General features: G+C 38.8%; 1 protein-coding gene across 1 annotated transcript; it reads right to left on the bottom strand.

Annotated features, from left to right (window-relative positions):
- Window positions 1-1,678: 1,678 nt before the first annotated feature.
- On the bottom strand, window positions 1,679-10,373 carry kcna3a (potassium voltage-gated channel, shaker-related subfamily, member 3a). Its single transcript, XM_043242682.1, has 3 exons — window positions 6,398-10,373; window positions 4,267-4,373; window positions 1,679-2,110 (listed from the first exon to the last, which is right to left on the bottom strand). The coding sequence occupies exon 1, from the start codon at window positions 10,074-10,076 to the stop codon at window positions 8,529-8,531; it is 1,548 nt and encodes a 515-aa protein (XP_043098617.1). The 5' UTR covers window positions 10,077-10,373; the 3' UTR covers window positions 1,679-2,110; window positions 4,267-4,373; window positions 6,398-8,528.
- Window positions 10,374-10,874: the final 501 nt, after the last annotated feature.

Below are 10,874 nucleotides of genomic sequence, written 5' to 3'. Positions count from 1 at the left end.
TGTGAAATCATGCAGTTCTGAGGCTCTGTGGGTTGTTCTGGCTAAATCCCAACCATATGGGACCGCTGTAGATCTGAAACTAGCAGACTCACTCAGAGACTCTTCAGGGGCCAAATGCTACTCTGTTGTTCTCTGGTGCTTGATAAAACAAATATTTAGTCTCCCACATTTTAGCTTAGATGTTAAAATATTGTTTATAAGGGATGTGAAAAGATTCAATATATATATATATATATATATATAACTCTGTGATATATATATATATATATATAAGAGCTGAACCATAACAGGCTTTTTAGAACAGTGTCTTTTAGTCAACAGGTGTTGTTATATTTGCTTGATGTAGTGGCCAACTGTAGAATGTTGCATTTGAAGTTTAGGTTTTGCTATTACATCGCTGTTGTAATTAACTAGTGAAATGAATTTGAATTTATTTTTTGTAAAGTTAACAAAAGTAACCATATGCATTGTAATGGTTGAGGTGGATGTCGAATGTCAATAAAGCAGGAAGATGAGCGGCTCATTTATAAATGAACATGACCCTACTTTCAGGCTGCAGCAATACAAACAGAAAACAGAAGACAGATGAGTGTAGTGCTGAAAAGGGGCGGGGCTACATGAGGTATATAACAATGATCAATTAATATTGGGTAACCAGAAGGTTTCCAGTACTTTTTGAGTATGTTTACACAACATGTATTAAAATCTGAAAAGTTTTCCTTTGTCTTGTTTGCAGTCTTGTGTATAGTCAAATGATTTATAAATGCTGTGTATTATGCATCTCAGGCCAGTAGCTGGTGACACTGCACACCTACACACAGATATATGTGAACCTGGGCCAGAAAACCTGGGTTTTTTGGAATTGAGATTTTCATACATATAAAATCTGAACAAATAAGATTTCCATTGATGTATGGTTTGTTAGGAAATGACGATATTTGGCAAAGATCTAGAACATGAGGGTGCAAAAACATCAAAATATTGACAAAATCACCTACAAAGTTGCTCAAATCCATAGCAGTCCATATTACTAATCAGAAATGATTAGTATATACTAATGATTTTATATATTTATATATTTGCAGTACAAAATATCTTCATAGAACATGATCTTGATACTTACATGATACTTAATATCCTAATAATTTTTGGCATAAAAAAAAATCAATAATTTTGAGCCATACAATATTGTTGGTTATTGCTATTGGTCCAGGATCACATATGTACATGGTGTCACCAATTTTACAAATTCATGTTTTTGTAGGTAATATTTTCTTTATTCGTTTGTTTTTTCAGGCCTCTGAAATGTTACTGTCACGTAAAGGAGCAGAGTCTTCCATTTGTAGTTGAAAAGTGTTTTGAACTGTTCATATATTATTTTACCATTTAAAATCTAAGTAACATCATTTGCTTGGTTTGATATATTGTTCTAATGCAGTGACATTCAAGCATTTTTAAATTTTTTAAGTGCTTTGTCTTAAGAAGCACACCAGTAATTTTTCTAATACATATTTATAAAAATTACTTAAATGTCCTAATTGGCCTAATCCGGCTTAGATTGAGTCCTGTCTTTAAAACCAGGCCTAAGTACTTTAAATACCCTTCTAGAGAGTATGTGGAATGAAATAGCTCAGATGGTGATTCCCTCGTTCGATTATATACGCAATATGAGACAAAATATCTTTCAGACTATTTATATGGTCAAAGAGCAAGAAAGATTTAGTTTTCACATAGTTCTCACATCTGGCACAACAACAGCTAAACTGTAAATACATGATGGACACCAGAAAACAGCTTGATTAATATCTGGCAGTGGTCTCGTAGATGATCCAACAGTTCATGTCCAACAGTTCAACAGTTCAGTTCTCTTCGTATTGCTTTCTTCGTATTAAATGTGAACCTGCAGAATTCACCCAAAAAAGGCCACTTCTGGAGCGTTGTGGTTCACTGTGATTCAGTCAGGCGTAAATGGAAATTGGCAGTAGAGATATGCGGGCATCTTCTGTGTTGTTTGAAGGTGAGTTCAGTTCTGTTTTGGTAGCAGAAAGGTTAATGGCCTCCGTTTCTATTGGTCGTCGGTCCTAGGCACTGCGTGGATCTCCGCCGAAGCCTGCGGCGGACACACACACACACACACACACACACACACGGACGTATTACGCTGCTGGAATGTGACAGATGAAATGAAGCAGTTTACTCACACGCTCAAGTGAGAGGGAAACACATCTTTCAAGCCGAAAGACTTTTATATATTATACCGCCTACTTGAGCGCAGCTCTGCATTATAATGTCTCTCTGTCACAGTTATCTCACTCTCCTTTCAGTCGACCTCTGTCTCCGGCTAATTAATGAACTGAAGCAGACGCGGCACCTCCGGTGACAATGATAGAACAGTTATATCACTCAAGAGCGAGTGCGAGATGACTAGATGAGATTATTAACACGTCGTGAGTGCAAACACACACCTAAAACGAATACGCTGGTAAATTGCTCCAGTAACACAACAACGCCAAGAGCTTCAGGAATTAAGGCAGCATAAATGAAAAGAATCTGCTCTATTTACCGGAGCCTTCGAGGTTAAGTAAACAAAAAACTTTGCATAATCATCTGTGAAAGGACATCAATTTATATTTGTTTTTATATTATCAAAGGAAAACAGTCTTGCAATCGTACACCTGAAGAGCATAAATTGTGGCAGAGTCGTTCGGATATGAATCCGACACCTCTGGAATTCGATCTGACGCTTATTTGAGCCGATTCGCCTGAAAGACATTTATGGCCTGTGCACGCATTCATGACCGCTACAATTCTGTAAATGGAAATTATAAACGTTTTCTTAATCATGCAAAGTTCATGGCACACACTACTGTTCAAAAGTTTGATGCTTTTATATTTTTGATATTTTGATTTCTGATGCTGTATATCTGTTTAGAGAAAATACAGGAAAAATATTGTATCATGTTACTACTGATTTTTGTTTATTTGAATGTATTTTAAAATTGTATTTATTTATGCGAAGACTGTCACATATTTGGACTCTGTTGTTGTTTTTTCTTGTCCCACATGCTCTGTGTGCCCTACTTTCAGTTAATTGTCTCAATGTATTCAGGTGTGTTCAGTTAATTATGTCATTTACTTTAGGCTTTATAAGTTTGTCTTTTGTTAAATCGTCCGGTCTCGTCTTTGATTATGTGTGGTTCTAGTCTGCCTGCCTGCCTGCAGTATTATTATTTACTCTTTTGTGAAAGATTAAAACTGTAAAGATTTATATTCTTGTCAAGCACTCCTTCCCTTAACCACACCGTGACAAAGACCAAGCTGAATTTCAGCACCCATTGCTCTGGCCATTAATGTCTCACGATCCTTCAGAAATCTGCTGCTCAAAGAAACATTTATTATTCTTATCAGTATTGAAAACAGTTGTGTTGATTAATATTTTTGTTAAAAGAAACATGTAACAAAAAATAAAGCTTACATTCAAACGGGAATCAGCCAAAGCTATGATTAATCTGATTTGTATATGTTTTTTCAGCACCATATGAGATGAGTTTACCGAAAATGACTATATATTAATCTAATGAGAATTAGGTTAGATTAGAGGTTATATTTTTTTTTCGCTCTGTAGAGCAAACAGCATTTTATCTGTAAATCAATACAGTGCATAAAAACATTCACCACAATACAATCTCATGCTAAATGATTCATTTATCTTCCACACGTTACAGCATCGGTCTTAAAAGATATAAAAAACAACAGCTATATGACCTACATATTTTATGTTTTTTCATTAACTTCTTTTATATAAAAGGTAATCAATAATTTTATTCAGTAAGCATAAATATGCATTCAGATGCTTGATATTGATTGCTAACGTTTTTAATTCTACAAGCAATTTCTATTTAAAATATTCTATTCATTATATTTATCAAAGACTGCCATGTATATAGTGTTTCCACTGTTTTCAATAATTCTAAGAAATGTTTTTTGAGGATCATGTGACACTTAAGACTGGAGTAATGATGAAAATTCAGCTTCGATCACAGGAATAAATTACATTTTAACATATATTCAATTAAAATTGTAATAATATTCTAATGGCCACATTCTAATATTTTTGCTGTATTTTTGATCAAATAAAGAGACTTTGACTGGTAATGTATTTGATATATTGGTTTAAACAGCTATGATAAGAATCATCTGCATTTTAAGGTACATCAATAATGCTGGATAGCACAACAATATCCAGAAAAAGTACAAGACGTTTACCTTCTAAATCCTGTTGTCTTCGTTGTTTTGGAATACGTCACAAGCACGTTTCATATCTATTGACGGCAAACTCCAGAATTCCAGTGAACAGACATCCCGGGTGTTTCCTTGAAAGAAACACAAAAGGTGGTTAACTTTCTTGAAGAAGGCACAGTTATAAGCACCTTTAGGAAAGAGTTAATGGACTTGTGAGTCTTAGGATGAAGATGTCAACCTGAATTTTGAGGGGTGTCATGCAAGCCACAACACCTCAGACAGCAAGCTCTCTGTGTTAACACCTCGGATATAACAGCTAGCGAATGTGAGAGTCAGCGCAGGCACCAAACGAACACACGTACACTATAATAAGAAATCATCCTTCACAGCTGATCACAGCTGAGCCCTTCCTAGTCACAGGGATGTTTGAATGTTTCAGAGAGAGGGAAAAAAATGTTTTTTGAGGATGTGAGGGAAAAATAAATTAGGCTGAATTTATTTTGCTAGTTTTTAGGGGGATTAGGAGAAATTCAAAGTAAAAATGGTAAAAGATAAAATAAATACATAAATAATTGTATGTATATCATAGTAATATCTATCTATCTATCTATCTATCTATCTATCTATCTATCTATCTATCTATCTATCTATCTATTTTTTATTTTGTTTTCATATTGAGCATAGATAGATAGATAGAGTATATAGATAGATAGATAGATAGATAGATAGATAGATAGATAGATAGATAGATAGATATACATATGCTCAATATGAAAACAAAATAAAAAAATAGGCATACAGAAAAAGTGAAGAAATAATTCATATTATCAATGTTATGGCTACAATATAATAATGGAAATTAATAGAAGTTAAACATTTTCTAAATATTACTAAATGTATTTATTCTGTAAAAATGATGGCTTAATGTAATTTTACATTTAAATGACTAATTCTTGCAGCAACTGAGCTTAAGTTATATAGATTGAGGTAAAAATTATTTACAGTGTAGACATTAATGATATACATTTTCACAATATAAATAGATTATTTATACCAAAAAATAAACTATATAGATGCCTTTTAAATTTCAGCATGAGGGACCCTCAAACGAGTTAGATCACATTTGGGGGCCCATAGGGTCTATTAAAAAAAAATGCATTAGAAAAAAAAAAAGCATTTAGTGCATCTAAATGGCATTGTTGCCAGATATTTCGTTCGGAAAGTTAAACCCGGCTTTCCCAGATTTGCACAGGAATACTTTGTCGAATAGAGCAGTGCACGATCTTGTCACTTGATGGCAGCACTGAGCAACAAGTCAGCAAGTACCTATTAGATTCACACCAGTCAATGCATCACATACCTGGTGTTATTAACGTGTACATATAATTAGATCCCATCGAGCAATAAATTACATGCAGATTTGTTTTGATTTACAAATAATTAGTTTATACGTGTTTCCTTCATGAATGAATTGAATAACTCCGCTCTATGGGTAGTGTGAAATGACGACCAGGTCTGAGAGCGCAGATGACTGGGTGAAGCGCACAGGTCTACAGGTTGAGAATGATCGTCTCTGACTGAGCGCTTGGAAAGTGTCTGGCGGACTGCCGCGTGGCCCCTAACACCCGTCAACGGGAGCGTCAGCGTGAAACCTCCGGTAATCAGCTCACGCTGCACCTCTCGTCCTGTCTTCACCACGGGAGAACCGAACAGGGAACGCCTGAGTGCGCCCATAACCTATACACAATCACGCTTTGACAGCTACAAAGAGAAAGCGCCCGAGCCACCGCAACCTACTTCATGCACCGCTTGCATTTTGCATGCACGGCATGCTTTCGCTCTGTTTTGTCAACGTCAATCATTTCTCCCATGCAACGCATTCAGTCGCTTGTAAACGATTAAAAAAAGGAAAATATGTGGGAGTGCATCGGCTCTGGATGGTTTACAAACCCAAACGATTCGAGGAAGCTGCTTTGCAACATTTTTAAACGTTAGATCAAGGCTGTAAAATGTTAGGAGATACATCCAATAAAGGATCGAGATCCTTTTCTGATGGCAATTCTCGCGCTCTATTTTGCCAGTCAGGCTTTGTGAACCATCTGGAGCGTTGCTCTGACAACGGGGGAGGATGTCATGGTAACATTAAGGGGGTTACCCAGGAAACAGTAGTCGCCATGGAGACTGCATCACAAGGCGGACTCAAGGCGTGATCTCTCAGTCTTTCAGTCTGTGATCTGGTAGTCTCCCATGCCGCGTTTTTCCACCACGATCCGAGCCACCTTTTCAGATGCTTCCTATTTTTTTTCCCCCAGAATCCAGAAGCGCTGTGACGTCTCGCTTTGAGGAAAATCTCGAACGCTCTATTTATAGGCTAGACGTGATTTGAGTTTTACATAATCTGGAGATGACTACATTTTCGCCCAACTTGATCACAAAATAAAGATATATTTGCTTTCATTCAGTATTAACCAATATCATTTGGTACAAGCAAGTCAGATTCAATAGACACACAAAGTTTTGATTACATTATTAACAAAACGTATTGTTTTTCTTTTCCACATTCACTGCGTTTAAATGAAGTCTGCACTGAGATGTTTTGGTGATTCTTCAATTAGGGGCACTTTTAGAAACCTGTGTTAATTTATATTAATTATCACGGAATACAGATCAGATGGTCTTTATCTTAATGAGCAAATTACCATAATTAATAAAAATGCAAACAAAAATTCGAATAATAATGTTTGGTTATGACGCCTAATATAAATCTACTCTAAAGCTGTGATTTCTTCTTAATTCCTAAAATTAATGATATTCTGTCATGCACTTCAAAACTAGGAAACATTTTCTTGAAAAACGTAAAGTAAGTTAACTGATGTACAAAATTACAGTAGTATTGGGGTCAAGCAATTCTTTGTTGTAAAATATTGGCAAATTTTAAACATAAATAGCAATTTACTTAAAAAGTACTTAAATTGTCCCTGATTTGAATGCATTTTATAAATGACTTCAGAGGAGCAGTTATCAGAGTCTGGGTATAAGACAATTCTGGCAAATGTAACATTTCAGCACTCTTACAATTATGAAAAAGCAATTAAAGAGACCTATTAAAATCTACGATTAAATGTATCCCCTAATTGAAGAATCACTCATATATTCAACAAAATACATATGATCAACACAGCATCACCTTCAGTTTGCTCACATTAACAGCGACACGTATTCGGTTGTTTCACTTTGCCACAAAACGTAAGATATTGCGAATACTAACGTATTATGATGATTATATGTTAACACTGATAACAAACGCAGACTTACGAGCACAATATTTGCAGTATGGGTGCTTCTTCTTTTTAGTCCCTGACCTGAACCTTATCCTTTGTGCTGTAGACGGATGCAACACGTGAATCGGAGTTTGGCACCTTTCTAGTAAAAAAAAGCGCCCTGCTTTACTTTAGCGTAATATGCTGGCTTTTCCGTAAGATGTAGGGTACAACGGATCTAAAGGCCCCTCGGGGTAAAAGGCCCTTGTGATTTACATACTCCCAAAACACAGAGTAGCAACAAAAACTACCACAGCGCTTTCTTAAACACCTGTTGTTCCTCATTCATAAGGTGTGCAACGACAAAAGACTGAATCTTGAAGGGCGCAGTAAGAAAATGCTTGTTTAGTTTTTCAGACTGATGGAGCTAATAGAAATCATTACGGTTATTTAATTTATAGCAAGAGGTTTTCAGTACCTGTTGAATACCCGAAAACTCAGTTAAGTTGGTAAAGGATGATAGTGCAGATTACCTGGAGTGCAACTAATTGTATTCTATAATTGGGAGGGACTCATTTTGTTACATACGTGCAAAGTGAATTTATGTTAAATCCTATAGTTAAAAATATGAAATCTGACTGCGATTACACTGTAACTCCATGAAATGCCAAAAGCCAGTAAATAAACTAAAAATAGCTACACCATTGGCTGCATGTTACTCTGAAAATATCTTGCTATATCAAAAGTTTTTGCATACAGTGATAAATTCTTCCTTCTAGCTGCCTTTATTTAATCCAAACAAACTACTTGTAGCATTTACTTTATTCAAACGATAAAGCTCCATCTACATTCAGCAGAAATAAATCCATACTTTGGAACCCGACCAAAAAAAAAAAAAAAAAGGTAACTTTTTCCCTCAAAAGGGGGTTTTTAGGCCCGTTGTACCCAAATAACGCAGCAGCACCTCGCATTCGCACCGGTGCCATCGTGGTGATCACTGTAAGACTGTCTGGCACTGTACATGTTTTACACGTCTGTGAAAATCTTTTTAATATTCACGCAGTTTTGATTGTTCTGGTTGGAGTAGTTTGGCTGTTTGAAAGCGCTATTAATTCCTTCCTCTATGACCATGTATTCCGATTTACTGAGGGAGGATGTGCTCTGTGTCCGTTTGAGATCTTCTGTGGAGTTGAGATGCTGACAGCTGCCGACGTGGAGGTACTGCGCGTGCTCCTCGCCGTCAGTCTCCCGGTGATAAAAGTAATTGAAATTGGACACGATGACAGGTACGGGCAGCGCAATGGTCAACACGCCAGCGATGGCGCACAGAGATCCCACGATTTTGCCTCCAATGGTCACTGGATGCATGTCTCCATAGCCAACCGTCGTCATGGTAACCACAGCCCACCAGAAAGCATCAGGGATGCTGCTGAAACTGGAGGTAGGGTCGTCGGCCTCTGCGAAGTAGACGGCGCTGGAAAACAAGATGACCCCGATGAAGAGGAAGAAGATGAGGAGTCCCAGCTCCCGCATGCTGGCTTTGAGGGTTTGGCCGAGAATCTGGAGGCCTTTGGAGTGGCGCGAGAGCTTGAAAATGCGAAAGACCCTCACCAGACGGATAACGCGGAGGATGGCCAGAGACATGGCTTGCTGGCCGTTGCCCTGCCTCTCGGCCAGCTCCGTCCCCAGAGTGATGAAGTAAGGGATAATAGCCACAATGTCAATGATATTCATGATGTTTTTGGAAAAAGTAGCCTTGCTGGGGCACGCAAAGAATCGCACGAGCAGTTCGAAAGAGAACCAGATGATGCAAAGGGTCTCTATCACAAAGAAAGGGTCTGTGAAAGTGCTGGACACGAAAGGACCAGTGGAGTTCGCAATAGGCGAGACAGTCGTGGGGTCCTTGTCATCTCTAAACTCAGGCAGCGTCTCCAAGCAGAAAATAACAATGGAAATCAAAATAACCAAGACAGACACAATAGCAATGCCTCTGGCAGGTCCAGAGCTCTCCGGGTACTCAAACAAAAGCCAAACCTGTCTCTGAAATTCGTGGTTTGGCAGCGGTCGCTCCTCTTCTTTGATAAAGCCCTCGTCCTCGCGGAATTTCTCCATGGCTTCCTCGCCAAGTTGATAAAAGCGGATTTCCTCCGAGAAGATGTCAATGGGAACGTTGACGGGTCTCCGGATGCGACCCCCGGATTGGTAGTAGTAAAGGATGGCATCGAAGCTGGGTCGGTTCCTGTCAAAGAAATACTCGTTTCTGAGCGGGTCAAAGTAGCGCATCCTTTTTTTCGGGTCTCCGAGCAACGTGTCCGGGAACTGGTTGAAAGTTTTCAGCTGGGTCTCGAAGCGCAGCCCCGAGATGTTGATGACCACTCGCTCGCAGCACTCGTGGTCCGGCTCGTATCGATCCAGCGACAGGTGACTGGGCAGCGCCGCGGTCTCCTCCAGCATGTTATCGCACGCCACAACTGTCATGATGTCCTTCTCCGTCTCCGCGTAACCGTGGTTATCTGCGTTGGTCCCCCTGTGGCTGGCTGAGGGAGAGTCGATGAGGTTGTAGTGGTCATCCATACAGGTGAGGAGACGGAGCGGCAGAGGGCGACCCGCCTCCCCTACCTAACATCGGGTGAACCGAGGGTTTTTCTGTCGTGCGCTCTCGTTTGCTTTTTAACACACTGTCGCCGCCCCACGGAGCTTTATAAACACATGTCTACTCCCGCCCACGGCGAGCATATGCCTGACACATTTCCACCACTCGCCCAATCGGAGCCCAACAAGACAAGAGCATCGATTCTGTGTTTTGCCTTGTGCGCACGACGCAAATCATTCACAAAGTGTCCAAAACAAGACTCGAGATTAAACGACGGCAACAGTTCCAAAGACGCGCTCTCTCACGCAGTGTTGGGGAGGTTCTGTAGGGTTCATTTTTGTGCTGCCAAAATAGTCTTTTTAATCCTCTAGGGCAGTTAATTAACAGTCATCCGTCACCTTTTAGGTGATTGTATAAATATCGTTTTTCACTTCAAAATTTTAATGGAAAGCTGCTAACGTTGCTATGGTTACCTCACGTTCCGCGCTTATCAACTTCGATATGGTAGTTTTTATGTTAACGCACTGCAAACCTACCAAACAGTTTTCGTCGCTCGCATGTGACAAATGCAATATTGAAAAAACTTTTAAAAGTCTTTTGGCACTCAAGGGCGTTTTTGTTAAATGTAGCAAGGAGTAAACAATTGCCTCCCGTTTTCATACAACAAACTGGTTATTGCTTAAGGCATGACTTTTTTTTTTTCTCGTGGCTTTGTCTGAGAAAAGCGTCGATTGGCTGAACGTTCCTATGAAGAAAGCAGAGCTCTCCATGGTACTGAA

The sequence above is a fragment of the Puntigrus tetrazona genome, chromosome 6 (genome assembly GCF_018831695.1).
Source record: "Puntigrus tetrazona isolate hp1 chromosome 6, ASM1883169v1, whole genome shotgun sequence".
Classification (NCBI taxonomy): domain Eukaryota; kingdom Metazoa; phylum Chordata; class Actinopteri; order Cypriniformes; family Cyprinidae; genus Puntigrus; species Puntigrus tetrazona.
The sequence above is the reverse complement of the archived record's forward strand: the minus strand, read 5'-3'. Positions and strand labels throughout refer to the sequence as shown.